We start from the raw sequence: 17,672 nt of genomic DNA on the forward strand, positions 1-17,672 counted from the left end.
ATCTTGGCCATGGGTTGTCTCCTTTTTCGGAGCAGAATCCTGTGATTTCCTTCCTTGCAGTTTTACTCCACTCCTGCTTGCAGCTCCCCATGAGCGGGACAGCAAAGTGCACATTCTGGCCTCCACAGGGCCACGGCAGGGTTAACATGAACCAGCTGCTAATGCCAAATATCTTTTGTACTTCCCCAAGCTTATTTACCTGAAATGTGGTTCTTTGGGAACACGCAGAGCAGTGCGTTTGCTAGCGGAGAGGCAGCAGGTTGGTCTCTGTGCTGAGCTTGTTTATTCGTGGATCGAGCCTGTCCCCGAGATAAAGGCTGTTCCTTCACCAAGGTTTGGATCTCCTGCCTCAGACGCTCTGAGCTGCCTCCAGCCGACCTGCACTTCCTCCTCTGAAAGGTGACACTTGACAGACTCGCTGCTGTTGCAACACGTTCCAGAGCTGAGGTTTTTGGTGTTAGTTCCAGCCTTCACCCTTCTGTGCCTGGAGAAGCTGCAGGAGGCATTGCCTGTCTCTCCCGCTGAGCCAGGACTAGGCAGACCCCAGGGTAAGAGGAGCTCATGGAGGAATGAACAACAAGGACAACAAGGAATGAACAACAATGGCCCAACAAGGACCCAGTGGCAGGACCCAGCGTGCTCTGTAACAGCACAGGGTGGTATTTTCACCTCTGTGCCTACACAGCACTGAACTGCTCAGCCTGGACAGTGGGATGGAGAACGCACAGTCCAAAAGTATCAGCGAAGAGGGGTTACCAGCAAGCACTTCAGAAGTGACAGTCAGAATTTGATCTGGAGAAGCCTGAGGAGCAGCAGGAAGGGAGCTGGGAGCACCTTGCTGGAGGAGGAGGTTTGAGCCGTGACAACGTGGGCAGTGACGAGCTGGAGCTGGCAGCAAGGAGAGGAGGTCGAGGGAGGTTCAGCGGGCAGCAAAACGAACAGGCGTTGACAGTGCACTTCGATGAACCCAGGATTATATGGGGATATATGTGAAAGGAAGGGTGAATTCTGCCATGAATCAGCACACCCCAGGCTTTAGCAACAACACTGGGAACGGCCCTGATGGAAACCTGGAAAATAGAGGCTATGGAGAAGATCAGGGGAAAAAACAAGTTTCGCCTAGAAAAGAAAAAAAACTAGAGAGAGATGACAATAACTGATCTAGCTGAATCAGTGTTTGCAGCTTAAGATAACTTGTGGGTGCCAAGTAATTTTCCTCCTGACTTTCCAAAGTAATTAACCTTTGGACCAAGACTAAGCAGGAAACTAATGAAGTCCTTCCATCACCGAAAAGGAATCTGACAGTGACTTTGACAGGAGCAGGACTGTATCTGAAAGCTTAAGAGAAAATCAGGCTCCAGGACACCGTAATTGAGCAGGCTGCCTTTCAGCCCCAATAATAACGCTTTGACGAGCCGTGCTGCTGTTAAACTGGAGACTGGGGAGCGGGGGGGTTGTGTGTTCAGCCAGTTCCTATCCAAAAGGATTACATGCATTATAAAATTGAACTCTTTTCCTTGGATTCCTTCTTGAAGACCAAGCTAGACCTTTCCTCATGCCCCAAAAATGCTCTCTCTCTCCATTTCTCTAGTAAATGTCATTTATTACAGTTGCATAAAACTTATCTAGCTGATAAGGATCTTGTTTTTTTCAGTGAAAACATGCAATTTAAATTTTAGGGAGGAGCCACTACTGAAGCAGTGTTTAAAGGTGACCTTGCAATTCGAAGCATTTGTGAACTTTTACTGGTATGACAGAGTGCAGATCGGCACCCATTGTCTGTGGTCTGCAGAGACGCCCTTATCGTGAGGTTCAGCCAGAGAACAGTAGCGAGAAATGGCAAGAAAACAAAAAAAAAATGCTGTCATCTTGTTGCTGAAGAAGTTGCTGCCTTTCCCAGCCACAGCAGCTCTCTCCCGTGGAAACCCACCCGCCTCTTTATTGTGGTCGGCATGGAGCAGAGCCGCATCAGGGATTGCCCTACATGTGTGAAACGAGCTCAAACAAGACAAAGAGCTCACAGTCTAAAGGGTGCCCAAGGTGTGACAGAATAAGCAGGCCCTGCCTCCGCTGCAGCCCGGGGTGGGCCCATGCAGCGGGAGGGGGGTGCCGGGCCCTCGGCCACCTCGGCCTCCCTGAGGGACCACCGCGCTGAGGAGAGCCCTGCTCCCTCCGGCCTGGCCCAGCTCTCTCTCCGCTGGGCGCTGGGCGCCGGGGCGGTCCATGGCGGGATGGCGGCGGCCGAGGGGACGGGCAGCGGCTGAGGGGAAGGCGGTGGCTGAGGGGAAGGCGGTGGCTGAGGGGATGGCGGTGACTGAGGAGAAGGCGGCGGCTGAGGGGATGGCAGTGACTGAGGAGAAGGCGGCGGCTGAGGGGATGGCAGTGGCTGAGGGGGCTGACGGGATGGCGGCGGCCGAGGGGACGGGCGGTGACTGAGGGGGCGGCGGCGGCTGAGGGGGCTGAGGGGATGGCGGTGGCTGAGGGCATGGCGGGAGCGCGCGCACCGGCGGGGGGCACGCGCCCGGCTCCCCCCATGGAGGCGGGTGGGCCGGGGAGAGTGGAGGGAGCTCAGCTCCCCCCTCCTACCCCCCTCGTTGCTATAGCAACCGAGAGCCGTCCGGCGCCCGGCGGCCCAATGGGGAGGCGGGAGAGGCGGTGGCGCCCCCTGGCGCCGGAAGGGGCGTGTCGGCGGGGCCGGAAGCGGGGCCGCAGCGCCGCAGGGTGTGTGTGCGTGCGCCGAGCGGCCGCCGCGCTCCCAGTCGCCTCGCCCGTCGGGATCCAGGCCGCCGCCCCGCCGCCGCCCCCGCCAGGTGAGGGTCCCGGGCCGCTCCCCGCCGCCACAGCCCGTCGCCCGGGCTTCCCCCCGCCCTCCTTCCTCCGCCGCTGGGGTTGAGCCGCCGCGGCCCCGCGGGAGCGTGCGGGGGAGGCCTCCCCGGCCTGCCCCCCCCCTCCTCCTTCCCGGGCCGGCGCAGCCCTGCGGCGGGGAGGGGCGTCGGAGGCCGCGGGGGCTGCCTGCCTCCCTCCTCCCCGCTCCGAGTAACGGTGTGACCCTCCCTCGGCTGCCGCTGCGGAGCCCGGGCGGGCGGCGCCGCCTCCTCCTCCCCGAGCGGCCGGCCCTGCCCCGCCCGGGGTGAGTCACGGGCTCCCCCGGAGGGCGAGGCCGGCCGCGCACACCTGTGCCGTGAAGGGCTCCCCTGCCCGGCCGCCGGGGAGAGGAGAGGGAGGCGAGCCCCGCCACGGGGCAGGGCCGGTGCCGGTCACAGCCCGCCTCGTCCCCAGGCCCTCAGCGCCCCGCATCGAGAGGGGGCTTGGGGCGACCTCCCGGCTTCACCGCACCGGGAGCGCTGTGCCTGGCCGAAATGCGGGGCCGTTTTGTGTGCCGCTGGGTCTGAGCCTGCTCACCTAGGACCAGAGGCGATCACAGCAATGCCGTGAGCACTGAAGAGACAAAATGATTTTATTGTTATTTTCTAGTTTTGATCATTTGTGTCCATTTGGGAATAGAGGTGTGTTTAGGAAGGACTCCAGAGGGAAGGAAGGTTGCTTCAAGCCAGCCCCAGTCCACAAGAAGGCTGGGCAGTAACCCCAAACTAACAACCATAGGTTTTATTTGAGGTATGTATAATCAGGTATTAATTGGGATGATCAAATGTCAGTGGTAAACAGTCCCAGTGTTAGCATATGGGAGAAAAAAGGCATCTAATGCAAAGATCACAATACAAATTGGTTGCTTTCAGCTATATTTCATTGTTAATAGTTAAAATAACTTGTCTGGTGGCAGGAAAACAAATTGCACATCATCCAGCACTATAAAAGCTGAATTCCTGCATAAAAATATCAGAGAGTTTGAGAACATTTGTAAGGTTTTGTAACTTCAGTGGCTGGAGGAATATTTATGTCTTTACACATTCACTGCTGCAGGACACCTCAGAAATCTTAATACTTACTTGTGAAGAGAAGAGCTTGCTTTTGTTTTAAAATAATAATGAAACATAAACTGGGCTAGAAAAGACAAAAAGAATGCTCATGCCTTTTTCACCCTTCATATTAAAGGACTGCAAAAATATACCTTGTATAATATTTTGTTTATTAAATTGGTACTGATAAAGTGATAGACTCGTTGCACAGATGGGCCTAGTGCAGTTTTCTCAACCTCATTATGTCAGTACCGCATGTTCTGATCTCTGCTATTTTGATGTTGAGTCTTTTTTTTTTTTTTTTTTTTCCCTAAGCAGGCCTTTGCCAGGATGCAGCTTTTTGTGCTGCATGTGAATAAACTCAGATGAGGAGGAGTTAAGTAAATAATGATTTGAATAATGAGGTAAAAAGCTAGCACTCTAATCCGTATCCGAATACATCCCAGTAAGACTAGGCATTATAGTAGCGTGTCTTTTATATGGCCACGCTTTTTGCCCCACCCTGTAACATAAATACTCTCAGTTTATTATTAACAAAAGCGATTTAGCTGTCATATGAATACATTAGTTTGGCATGAACTTTATGCCTAGGGGGGGAAGATTTTTTGGGATAACTCACTATTTCCACCTGGACTCTAGCCAAAACCAATTCTGCTAGTTGAAACAAAAAGGTGTTACCGTGTAAGTATATTGTACTTTGGAACTGTGCTTGTCTCCACTTGCATGAAGTGTCGTAGGTGTGTGGCAGTGCAGCGCTTCTCAGCCTGCAGGCCCTCGCTTAAATGACATTCAGAACAAGGCTACTACTGTCACTAAATTTAAGTTGTCCATACAATGTCGGTGCCCCTACACACTCTTGGTACTTGTCATAGAAATTTTGTAATTGTCTATTGAGATTAAAAATCATTTAACGTTAGTTTAGTCAAAAACTTATGTTGATCAGTTTTAGGAAGCAATAAGTAATGATGGCAGAAAATGGCCAGAGAATGTTTAGGCATGGCTTTATAGAATGTTAATTTTACCTGAGCATTTGCATAAAGATTTGAGCTGAAGGCCAGGGCATACGGTTACTCAGTAGAAGCAGAGGAGGCTAAAGTTATGTGCTGCACAAAGTCAGCAAGAATATCACGACAATGAAGTCATTTTCTTTTCCCTCATCATGTTTGCAGTATATTTTACTGAACTTGCTTTTGACAGTTGTAGGAGATTTCACTGGTCAGATTTCACCAGACACGTTCATTTTCTAATCAGTTATTTATCAATACATGGTAGCCTCTGAGTGAACCAAAATAGAGAAACACAACTAATGAAGAGAAATGCCTAATACTACGATAAAGCAAGGAGGGTTCCTCACGCTCCATTTATAGAGAGTTGATTCTTCTTGTAAGGAATATCTATTGGGAGCGATGTCTGTTTGACAGTGAATGCCATAAACATCGTGCAAATTCTTGTGTCAGCATGTGTATATCTGAATTTTGGAGAAGGATTTTCCATTTGTTTTAGAAATAGTATCTCCAAAGCTCTTACTCTGTAATTATAGAACTATAATTTGAAATACCACTTACCTCATGTGAATGTTTAATTTTGGAATGAACTGCCCATCCAGAAATCAGATAAGGTGTGTTCACAGACTGTTGGAAGATTGAACTACAAATTCTGTACCAGTCTGCTGCTTTTCCTGTTGTAATTTGAATGGTCTCACAGATTCTGTGACTGAGAAGTCTGATTGCATCCCATTTCACCCAGTCTGGTTTCACATTCATTTCTCATGCTGTAACATGCAGGTCTGTTAACCTGCATCTCTACTTGACTCACTAGGGACCAGCGTGTCAAACCAGTAACCGCACTGCTTTCTCACCGTTTTTTTTTACAAAGTGGAAGTGTTTGTCTGATAGATTCTAATGTTTTCTATAAAGAGAAAATACAGTACACAAAAATCAATGACTTAATTAGCATCAGAAGAACAGGTCATGGAGAGCAGCAGACTTCAGGCCAACGTAGGCTTATTGGTATTGTCTTGTCAGTTCGATATGTTATATAAGCCAGATTTTTTTCAGTGTCAGTTTTCGTTTGATTTCTGCAGACTTTAAAGACAGTTACTTCTGATCTGTTTTGGCTTTACTCTAAACAGCTCATGGAGACTGGAAACAATAAAGGCTACGGAGCAGATGTAGTAACTGCTGAGCAGTAAGATGTAGTTCTCGAGCTCCTGCAGTCTCCTGAAGCCCCGTTACCTGTAGATTTTGCTCCTCAGCTGTTGCTGAGGTGTAAATCTCCAGTTCTATGTCCATCCACTTTTGAAATATCTGTGGCCATGCAGACTTCAGGTGCTGTTCCCAGGATCGTTGCACCATCCCTTTCTTACCGCATCTTCCACTAAGAGCAGCAAGGCAGCTACAAACTAATATGTTTTACGGGTTCTGACCCTTGATTCTCTACATCTGATGCTTTCTAATACATTTCAGAGTCCTGTCTACATAGGCATAGAACTTTTCTGGAGGCGGGCAGTAAGCACTTGTAACTTTTAGTACCTTTATATGTGCTATTCTACATTTGTAAGGGAGATTGAAAGAACTTAGGCTGTATGGAAGGTAGAGAAAAAATAATAATAATTTAAAAATTATGTTTTGAGTGTGGGATTTAGGGTGATTCAAATTTCTGGTGGTTGGGTACTATTGGCTGCAACTGCTGGCTAGTGGTTGGCATTCCTTATTGTAAATAGTGGCCAGCCTCTTCTTTTTGGAGGGCTACTAAGTTGTGATTTGACAGAGTCTTAAGAATTTGAAATGTATTAACGCATGTGATACAAGAATCTTCTGCTTAGAATGGGCAACTGTCAGGACTCCTCCATGGCTGTGATCTGCACGTCTCCGCTCCTTTTTCCATCTTCCCTCTTTCCCCCTTGCCGACACGGCATGGCTTCGTTAGTGCTAGAATAGCTCGTTCCCGTCGGCCTCCCGTTCGTCACCTCTGTGTGTGTTGCTCCCAGCTGCAGGTAACCTTTGTTAGATGGCTTCTGTTTGTGGCCTAGGAGTATTTTTAGCCGTAGGCTTCGCTTGTTTGAGCCTGTGGCACACTGATCCATTGTTAGAGTGTGGCTTTCATCTATCTCCTCGATGGGAGGTACCAGTTATAACTGATAGTTGCTTCTTTGCCTTTTCAAACATCACTCCTTTCCTTGTATCTTTTTTCCTTCTGGCAAACACTTCCCTCTTTTGGAGCTCAAGCCAGCATAGCTCTGCAAAGCTCTCTCCAAGCTTCTAACAAGGTAAGCAATGGAGAATCCAATAAGGATTTTAAGTGTTCCTTTACGCAGTGCCCTGTGAACAAAATAATGGTAGGCTTCCTGTCCATTGCAGATGTTTTGGTGTGGGCAATGATTTTTCTTACTGCATTTAAGTTCTGGTAAATCCATGTTATTGAATAATACTTCGTGTTTCGTAGCGAACCTACTAACAGTACAGATATTAAGATGAATTAACGACAAAACTCATGCTCCTGTACGCTGAATTTTTATGTCAAAACTAAGCCAGTGAAGTTCAGAGGAACTCCATCTTCAGTAATCAGTTTGAGTTGCATTTAAGATGTGTATAAATTAGTTACATTACTGAGGAAAGTAGTTCGGTGAGAAACAACATTCTAATGATTTGTGCTGGTATTTCGCCTGTATAATTGATACATCAAACTGGTTTCTGAATCTCTTTTGTCCACTAGGTCTTTATGCCCTTGCAGTTCCCTCTGTGATTTCCTTTGTGTGTCCTTATATGAACCCATTGACTGCTGTGAACTGACTTGCATCTAAAGATAAATATGTTAGTGAGCCTGATAAAACAAACTGCACCATCTCTAAACTGAACTCCATATTGTTTGTAAACATAATTCTGCAGGGATTACTTGTCTACAAATTAGACCGCTATTGGTAAAGTGCAGATCAAAGATAAAGCTGACCTTTCAATGGCAAAATGTAAACTCTGTTGGAGCAACTTGCCTCTGTACTTCAACAAGCAGGCTTTTCCTACATAATAGTCACATTCCGCAAGAAGAGGAGGAGAAGATAAGAGGGTTGCAGTAGAAATGCTGCTAGAAGCTGTGCAGAATGTGAGGAAACTAGAACTGCTCAGAAACAGTTTTGTTTAAATGTCCTGTTATTTAAGTTGGCTCTTGTAACTTTAAAAGCATTCTTCAGGTGTACTTTGTTCACGTTCAGATTTTAGTGAGTGGGTAGAGAAATGCCACTCACAAATTACTTCCTGTGTTAAGCGCATAGTCTAAATTTAGTGCTGAGTTAAGGGAATAGTTTACGAGGTTTGATAGACTCGACAGGGAAAAGTGGGATGGGTTTTCTCAATGGTAAATGGTCTGATGATTTCCTGAGGCTTGTTATGCCTCGGTACTGAGATACACTTCAGAGTAGGGAGAAAAAAAATGCACATCACAAATTCCATTTATCCTGTTCCGTCCTGAGGAACTATCCTTTTCATAAGTCTGCCAAAGCCAATGATAATTTAGCATATCCCCTGTGGTAAAAGCCTCTTGGGGAAGAGAGAGCCAAATTAATCATGCCTTACAGGAACTTCTCACACAACTACCCACAGTCAGTCTGTCTTGTTGAGGGCTTCGATCCGAAGTCTGTGTGTCACCTTTTAATAGGTGCCAGAATCCACTGGTTTATGGAAGCGTTTGAGATGGAACTGAACTGCAGCCCAGCTTTACTTACAAATCTGCAAGAGGTGTCTCTCCAGGAGGCTGGGTTTAGCGTTACATATCCTTACTCGAGTGCCTTACGTGGATGAATGCATTAGGCTAGATCTACAAAGGATCAAACGCAAGCAGGAGCGAGTGTGACTTGAAAAGACATAGCAGGTGGGACATTTGGTTTCTGGGTTTACTTCAAGAGCTTTCATGTGAAATAACAATGTTTGGCTTGATATCTTGATGGTTTTTGGTTTTTTTAGTTTTTTTGCTGAAGTGGAGTATCTTCAGCTGGAGGGACTGAATATGCTCATCTCAAAGTAATTTTGTAGTTAGGAGTCCATCCTTGGCAGTAGGAAACTCTGAAACTGCTCCTACACGATGGGAATTTGGGTCTGCATCTTCTTGTCCTGGTTGAAGATTAAGTACAGGTCTGGTTTCCCTGTATAATAGCGTGGTAGGGGATATTTGGATTAAAATACAAGTAAGCGGTGTGTGCGAGACATTCGCCATCAGGAGCCTGTCAGACTGCGATCTTCACAAGGGAAAGCCAGGGGAAAAGCTACAGCAATCTCTCTCAGCTTGTTGGTTCTTTCTGGTAGGGCTGTAGATGTTTGTCTAATGAGCAGAAGCCTATGAAAGACAGTTGTGAACTTACTGTTCTTGTTTGCTTTTTATTGTGCTTTTAGAAAAGAAGTTGGTTTTAGGCTGTTAGGTCTCAGCCTGAAAACTCATCTGGACAGTGAGGGTCCTGATTGGGATTTAGGGCATAGGAGAGGAATATTATTGCTCAGTACTGACAAGAATAACAGTTCTGAATCTGTCCAAAAGTGAACCTGTGCACCTGGAGAAGTTTTACAGATGAATTTAGGGCATCTGGGAGTTTGTGAGATACTGAGGTCCACTTACTTTATTAAAGACAAACAGACTTGTTTAAGTTCCCCTGTGAACCTGGCCCTTGGTGGTTGAGTATAAGGCTGGTAGCTCAATGGCTGCGTTAACTATATGTTAGCGTTGTCCTGTAGAAGTAAGAAACACTCAAGCTGCCTGCTGCCACGTTCCTTACTAACTTCATTTTTCATTGCTGAAGCTCTTCAGGGGCCTTGTGCTCGTGTGATGTGTTTTTCTTGGCTTTGGTTGCTAAACTGCATTATCAGAAATGATAAACAAGTTGTTTCCATATAAGCAATTAGTTTAGCAGTAGTGACCATCACGTGAGCCAGGTCCCATTTGGGTTCTGTGAATGTCAGTGTTCTTTAGAAGGTTTTGAAAACCTGAGACTGCAGGCATCCTAGCTGTGTAGAATTGTCTATTATATGTATGTTGATGCAGGTATAAAACCCCCCAGTTTTCTGGCAGAATGGCATAAATGTACTTTCCAGAGTTGCCAACAACTACAGCGTTATTGGGTGTGGTTTATTTAAATCCACATATGTGTCTCCTGTAGTGTGGAAAAAATCTTCAGTGTCTGTTGGAGCTGTCCAGGGCTTCCATGCTCCTGAGCAGCTGCTGTTGTATAATACTGGGGAGGGGGGAAACAAATGGAAAAAAACCCACAAAAAATCAAGCCAAAGTGGCAGTTTCTGAGTTAGAACACGCAGTGTCTCCCAGGCTGGGCTGTGGCCAGTGTAGGACAGAGGAGAGATTTACAGAGGGAACATACTGACGTGCTATGCTTAATGCCAATATGAATTTTGCTGCATTTTGAAGAATAATGCTTACATACCTTCAGGATTGTGATTAGTCATACACACCGAAATTATACATATTTGGCAAAAGATCAAACACATTTTTAAAAATAAACCCTTCATATTACTTGATTAGAGTTGATAGATTTCTTACTTATTAGTGACTGTGAGTTCTGCTTCACCCTTCAACACTAACTTCCACAGTGCAGGCAATCAAGAAATGTTTTTCTCTATTTTTATCCCCCGCTAATTACAGGAGAGCCATGGATAAAAGTGAGTTGGTACAGAAAGCCAAACTGGCTGAGCAGGCTGAGCGTTACGATGACATGGCTGCTGCTATGAAGGCTGTCACTGAGCAGGGACACGAACTGTCCAACGAAGAAAGGAATCTACTCTCGGTTGCCTACAAGAACGTGGTTGGTGCCCGTCGCTCCTCCTGGCGTGTAATTTCCAGCATTGAACAGAAAACAGAGAGGAATGAGAAGAAACAGCAGATGGGAAGAGAATATCGTGAGAAAATTGAGGCTGAATTGCAGGATATCTGCAACGATGTTCTGGTAATAATCCAACAGCAAAAATACCCATAGTTGGTTCTGCAGCGTTCTTCAGGGAGGCTTAAGGAGTCTTAGAAGTGCTGTAGACGCTGCAGCACCCTAGCAGGGGAATAACTTTGCGTAGCCACATACTTGGGTCCAGCTCTAGCTCCTAAGTCATCTAGTTCGTTTCTTAGGAAGTTTGTTATAGAAGAGCATTTATTTATTTTAATAGAAAGAAGCAAACAAGGCAATGTTGAATACCCCTAACTGCTGGCTAGGGGTCACCATGAAAACTAATTCAGATCTGGGGCATTGGCATAAGTCCTGCTAAAAGGCCTGCCATTTAAATTCTTTCATTAATGAATGCTGACATCCTGAGACTTGTTTAGTACCCTGTGGTTTTTTGGATGGAGAAGATGTGTACTTCCCCCAAACTGATTTTGCTATTTCTTTACTTAAACAAGAGGGATTCTTTTTATTGCTGTTCAGTTTGCTAAAGATCAGTCAGGATCAGTTGCTGTCCGTCTCTCCACCTCTTTCTGGATGGACACATGCTGGCTGTGCCACTCTTCAGCTTTCCAGCCAGAGTCACAGATAGAATCAGTTTGTTGCGGACAGTTTCACTGCTTTTTATAGAACTCAAGTTTGTGGCAGCAAAAGTGACCAGACTTGTGCTAATGCCAGGCTGCTGCTTTTCATTAGCTCGGTTGTGGACATAGATTTGCATCAGTTTATTTCAAGGAAAATCTTTGCAGTCTTAAGCCCTGATATCCATTAGATTCTGCCGGAGTGAATTGTGGATAGCCTCAACATAGCGAGTTTTCTGCTTTCCAGGGATTAGGTTGCAAATAGTTTCTCTTTCCTTTTCTGACTTTAGACAACAATAGGCAAAGTGATTAACGCATGAGTATTAGTATTAGTCATTGTTAACGTGTTTTAACAGTTCATGCTTACCATTGTAACGAAGGCTCTGTTTCAGACATTATTTTTATGACTTGGAAAAAAAAAAAAGTGATGTTTCCTTTCTCAGGAACTCCTGGATAAATACCTTATTGTCAATGCCACACAGCCAGAAAGCAAGGTCTTCTATTTGAAAATGAAAGGTGATTACTACAGATACCTCTCAGAGGTGGCATCTGGGGACAATAAGCAAAGTAAGTAGAGATGAAGTCTCTCATTCTGCTGAGGGCTGAGCAGAATAAAGTACAAAAAATACTTGTATTCCTTTTTCCATAACATTAAGTATTTATTTCTTTTCACTACTGCTCTGTAGTATTGAAGACAGGTGCAGTGCAAATCACTTCTAGAGAAAGATTTCACTGAAATTATAGAAGCGATTGACAGACATTCATCAAACCAGTCCAATTCTGCTTGCAGCCCTCAGCCTCAGTGACTGATTCTCAAGCATATTTGACAGTGTAAAATCCTTTTCCTGGAGAATGTGGGGTTTTTTTCTCATGGAAAATGCTTTGTTCCTGTCATCTCTTGTTTAAACTCTGAATTTAGCTCACAAATCTTCACTGTTTGCAAGCTTTCTGCATGTAGGTATGGGATAATGGGTTACTGGTCCTAAGCCAATTAATCCTGAAATGTTAAAGTAATGCTGAATTTTGCCTGAGTTCCTGGTGAGTATCTGATGTAGTCCATGTCTTGCGAACTTAGTTTTATGCCATTCTGGACCTTATTGTTAACCACCAGCCAGGAAGGGAGTATTGTCTTTCCTCTGAAACCTCAGAGTGAAATATAAAGTTCATGACCTACCTGCTAAATGTTTCCTTAAGTTTAAATAGGTGGTTTAGATGCCTCCTCTTCCCCATATGGTTTTCTCTGGTTTTATTATTCAGAACTACTACTTCTTCAGGTAGGCTGGAAGTGAGTGTATGCTTTGACTTAGGTAGAGTTTGTATGTGTTCAGATTGGTTGGAATTTATTTTGAATAAATTTCATTTTAAGTCTCTCAAAATGTTGAACTTAATTTCTGTATGTCAAAGCTTTATCTGAACAAATATTTCTGCCTTAATAGCTCAGTCAGTGGTAGGTTTTTACATCTAAAAACATCGAAAGGAGCATCTGTGCATATGTAACTGTGTGAATTTCTGGTGGCACGATAGTCTAGGCCAAGAATGTAATAGTTTCCCAAAAATCTAATAGTTTCCCCTGTAAAGTACAGTGTATTAATATGATTATAATTACTTCTTGCAGCAACGGTAGCAAACTCTCAGCAAGCTTACCAGGAGGCGTTTGAAATTAGCAAGAAAGAGATGCAGCCAACACACCCCATTCGACTCGGTTTGGCTCTAAATTTCTCTGTCTTCTACTATGAGATACTAAATTCTCCTGAAAAAGCCTGTAATCTGGCAAAGACGGTAAGTGGACTCTTCATATTACCATTTTATATGGATGCTCAGGAGATAATTACACGGTTGCAGCAGCACTTTGTAGATGATTATGCTTTTGCATATCAGATTCCTTAAAAATGCCGTCATCTTTAAGCTGTTGTCATCATAATATATTTCCAGGTAAGTTGGCCAGACTGTCTTAGCTTTAAGAAGAGCTAATTTGCTAGTGCAGCTGATCCAGTGAAAGGGGAGACAAAGTGCCTCTTCTTATGTCCATGTAATTCTCTTAGAATGCAGTTGTGTCAAATTTGAAAACACTTGGATTAATTTAGCACTTCTGAAGTGAAATATTTCCTTGAATTTGAACACTTAGCAAATACATCAAGTGTCGTCTTTGTGACTACGGTTGTAGCCCTAAATGTCCGTGTGTATCTGTGTGCATGTGTGCCTTCCTCTCCAAAAAAAAAATCTTGTGTGATGGGTTGTACCAAACAAATAGCAATTCACTTTTTTTTTTTTTTACCTCCTTCTCCCTAAAATAGGATTAGAGCCTTCTAAACAGAGCTTTTTACATCTGTGAAAATTGCCTGGTAGTAACTTGAACAATATTGCATTAGGTGAATCTTTTTGTTCTTAATATGCACTTCAATAATACTTTGTAACAGAAGCAATGTTTTGCTGTGTAAAATGCTGCTGCTGTTCCTGCTATTTTAGTTAATATGCTTAGATCTGTTTGAAACCTGAATGAAGAAATAGCACTTATTCATGGCTCTCAGCTCTCCAACTTGCAGCATGGGGGTTTTCATGCGTAACAGATTGATGGAAAGAATGGCTTTATTAATCTCTCATCTGATATCCTATGCTGTTCTGACAAGAAATCCAAAACTTCCAACCCCACTGTCAAAAAAACCTTGTCTTCCATTTTTTTGCCTACTTACTTATGTACAATACATATATATATATATATTTCAACTTAATGGTACCTTTGGCTTTTCCTGTCAGTTTAGACCGGTGAGACCTTAATTTTTAAAGTATTGCTTTTAAGTGTTGTTCTTACATCCATCTTCAAGCTGTGTGAATCATTCTTCAGTATGACAGGGAGCGCGCTTGTCTCTTCACTACTTGGTATTGGCACGGTAGCAAAGCTGTTCCGGGCTTTCATCTGGGTCCCCTGAAGACTTCTGTTTTCCTGCTGGTTTTCTAGTGTTCTGGTGCTCCCTTTGGTTTATGTTTCTTCTCTTGGTGGAAAATTAAAATACTGGAAGCTTTTGTCCCAGGATTTGAACAGTGATGTGGCAAATTTGTAAGCTCTATGTAAGCAGAAGTGAATGCAGAGAGCAGAGTGTGAAAGTCTTGCGTGTTTTTAGGCGTTTGATGAAGCAATAGCAGAGCTGGACACGCTGAATGAAGAGTCCTACAAAGACAGCACTCTGATCATGCAGCTGCTTAGGGACAACCTCACTGTAAGTATTGCGGGGTGAACCATGGCACTGTGCACTCTTAATTCTTCAGGCTGCCGGACTCCACTAAGGGGGAATCAGCAACTGAAGGCTTTTGTGGTTCTCTGCCATTAAATGCCTTTTCTGAGGCATTAACTGCATGTCTCAACTGCACTGCTTTTTGTAACCAGACCAGTTAGACTTGCTTGTTTAAACCAGAGATCACTTGTTAACCACTGTAACAAACTCAGCTTTTTTTGTAAGAGAAAGTGCAGTTTGTCGGTTCTCAACAGCCACCTTGTCGTTGGGTTGAGCTTGCAAACTTCTGCTGGCCTTCTGTAATCCTCCATCCATTTTCTAGTTCAGTATTCTTTAGCTTTACTGTTCAGTTCAGTTCTGTAGTGCTCTTAGCTGAGAAGATTGCACAGCTACTGCTAATTATGCTGTCTTCCTGACGATTGTAATTAACTGCGTGCTTTCAGCATAAACATGTGTTTGTGTTTTCTTACAGCTATGGACGTCGGAAAACCAGGGAGACGAAGGGGATGCTGGGGAGGGAGAGAACTAATGGCTGTCACGCTTCACTATATGTTCAATGTCACCCTGTATCCTACACATATATCCCTTTGTGCGACAAGCAAAAAGAATAGTACATCGACTTTCACAACCTCAACGTAGCAAAAAAAAAAAAAAACTGTCTGTGGGGTAAAAACGGTTGGTTGGTGTTTTGTGTACTTAAAGCGGAGGTCGGTTATTATAATGGCATTCCGAACTTTCCTATTCTGAACATTTACAGTTATGATTACCGTGTTTATATTTTTAACTGAACACTGTGATTATGGGTTTTGTGATTGCAATTTGACTTTACAAAACTCTTATTGGTAGAAAAGTAGACATCAATTACGTAACTCTGGCGAGCTTAATTTGGCACCAAAATAGTCGAAGTACAATTCTGTTGTAAAGTTGTACAGAAAGTTATAGAGATTCTATTGTGACACTGGGGCATGGAAGGAAAACGATCCGACGTACGGCATTCCAGTTAGTGACACTGCTATGGATTAGTTGAACGGGCACACTCTGTAGACATTTGTAACCCAGTCCGAGGCACCGCTTTCAGTCAAAAGCTCACTTTGTCAGTCCTGTCTTTTCTGGGGATGGGGTTTGTTTGGGGGAGGAGGGTGATGGGGGAATTAGCAGCTTGATTTCCAAACTCTTTACGCTGGCAGATAACTGGGATTTGACTTCTAAAAGCGCTTTCATGCTCATACAACATGCATGACTAAGCCCCTTCCCACAGCAATAATGTACCTAATTATACCTTAGCTGTTCTTCAGTAGTGAGGATTCTTGGTTCGCTACCATGGACTTGCAATAGGAGAAGATTCAATTTTTTGAATGGCCTTATTAGTTTGGATGATACCATGAAGTGATCTCCCACTTTGGCATTACTTTACTCTTAGGTGAATCGAAATCTCCATGGTATTCCCATTTTGAATTTATCCTGAAAACTTCTTAAGCTGAGCCACCTTTAAGTTCACTTTAGAGCAATTTTTTCTCCCATTGGACTCTGTTCATCCTTGACCCTCTCACCTGTTTAAACTCCATTAAAGCAATTTTGGACTCCCACGTACACGTCATCCTTTCTTTGATTATGGGTGATGTCAGGATGGTGGCTGAGACCTGGGCCTGCTGGAGGACAGGTTTCTTTCTAGGATGTTTGAGAGCTGCCAGTGCTCTTGCAGTCTTCAGCTCTTGTCTGCCTCTTTTTTTTTTTTTATTTTTATATATATATTTTTTTTTTTTGGTAGTATCAGGATCTGGCTCAAATATTCAGGATTTCCCATTTATTTTACTGGAATGCAGACCTACACATTTGCAACGCTTGTAACCTGTGATATTTGAGCTCCAAACGTCCTCACCTAGTTATGTTTCAAACATGTCCCATTAAATAAAACCTCATAAGAGTTGGCGTGAATAATGCAGTGGAAAAGATTAGGAATAGTCACCTCTCAGTCCCGCGCTATCATCCCCTGCCTTCACATTCCATTTAGGTATAGGAGCCATCTGTTTGTCTGTCCATCTGTCTGCTGAGGAGAATTTCATGCACTGATTTTAAAACTCCCCTCTACTAGCTGAACAAATTGTGCAGTTAATACTTGGCGCTTGATAAATGCAGTAGTGAATGTGGAACCGAGCCTGTCTGTATATCTGGTAGCTCTTTTCGCTTTGTTTTTACTGACCAGTATTCTGCCTAAAGTTTGCTTCTGTGACGGTTATATTGCCTAGCACACACGTGGTTGTGAGAATAGTATAGCAAAAAGAAATACCTGGTTATTGATGTACTAGATTTGTGTATGTCTTTTAAACAGTTCTAGTTTCACCTTACACAAAATAATCAGGAAAGTGTAAAAGAATTCAAAAGTGAATAATAAAAAAAAATTTTATCAAGTTGTTTGTGTCTGTTATCTTTGCCGTACACGTGGCAAAAAGAAAAAAAAACTTGTGGTAGTAAAATCACCACTTAATTTTATTAAATGCACAGATCTTGGATTTTGTGAGTTGATTCATGGTTTCTAAATGGGACTAATACTTAATTACTCATTGCTTTGCAGAGAGACTTCCCCCCCACACCCTCCCGGATTTGTAGTAGAGAATGTGGCTTCTCTTCGTTTCTGTTGAGGTCGTACTTACAATGTAGTGTCATGGCAGGACTTAAGAAATGCGGCTAGAAATATCTATTTAACTTGCCGTGAGTCATTGCATGTTGCAGGGTTGAGCACAGCGTATGTGAGAAGAGGCTGTGGGTTACACTTAAAGGTTTTTCCTCGGGGAATCCTTTAAATGCACCCTTGGGGATGCAGGCTTAGCTCTTTGGCTGGCCATCAGTCACCCGCACACCCGCCTGCACCGGTGAACTACAGCCTGCCCATGTTCTGGGTGACCGCTCTTCCCCGCTGGTGGTGCAGGAGCACTACTGGGAGTGCAGATACACATTTACGTGGAGGTTTCTCCCTTAAAATCAAGCGCCCAAAGAGCTGGGAGGCTGTAGCCAGGCTGGTTGA

General features: G+C 44.2%; 1 protein-coding gene across 2 annotated transcripts; it reads left to right on the forward strand.

Annotated features, from left to right (window-relative positions):
* Window positions 1–2,688: 2,688 nt before the first annotated feature.
* On the forward strand, window positions 2,689–17,056 carry YWHAB (tyrosine 3-monooxygenase/tryptophan 5-monooxygenase activation protein beta). Of its 2 annotated transcripts, XM_074156825.1 has the most exons (7): window positions 2,689–2,810; window positions 10,554–10,854; window positions 11,864–11,987; window positions 13,036–13,199; window positions 14,540–14,635; window positions 15,123–15,216; window positions 15,946–17,056. In XM_074156825.1, the coding sequence occupies exons 2-6, from the start codon at window positions 10,561–10,563 to the stop codon at window positions 15,177–15,179; spliced, it is 735 nt and encodes a 244-aa protein (XP_074012926.1). In that variant the 5' UTR covers window positions 2,689–2,810; window positions 10,554–10,560; the 3' UTR covers window positions 15,180–15,216; window positions 15,946–17,056. The 2 variants fall into 2 exon arrangements, with proteins under 2 accessions (XP_074012926.1, XP_074012927.1); XM_074156826.1 differs by lacking the exon at window positions 2,689–2,810 and adding an exon at window positions 4,842–4,851 and having other exon boundaries at window positions 10,559–10,854; window positions 15,123–17,056.
* Window positions 17,057–17,672: the final 616 nt, after the last annotated feature.

The sequence above is a fragment of the Numenius arquata genome, chromosome 12 (assembly GCF_964106895.1).
Source record: "Numenius arquata chromosome 12, bNumArq3.hap1.1, whole genome shotgun sequence".
Lineage (NCBI taxonomy): Eukaryota > Metazoa > Chordata > Aves > Charadriiformes > Scolopacidae > Numenius > Numenius arquata.

What these genes read in the sequence shown, in the direction of transcription:
- YWHAB (XM_074156825.1), top strand. Translation starts at nt 10,561, where the DNA reads ATGGATAAAAGTGAGTTGGTACAGAAAGCCAAACTGGCTGAGCAGGCT. An exon ending in ATCTGGGGACAATAAGCAAA is followed by an intron (nt 11,988 to 13,035) that starts GTAAGTAGAGAT and finishes TACTTCTTGCAG; the next exon opens with CAACGGTAGCAAACTCTCAG. An exon ending in CCTGTAATCTGGCAAAGACG is followed by an intron (nt 13,200 to 14,539) that starts GTAAGTGGACTC and finishes GCGTGTTTTTAG; the next exon opens with GCGTTTGATGAAGCAATAGC.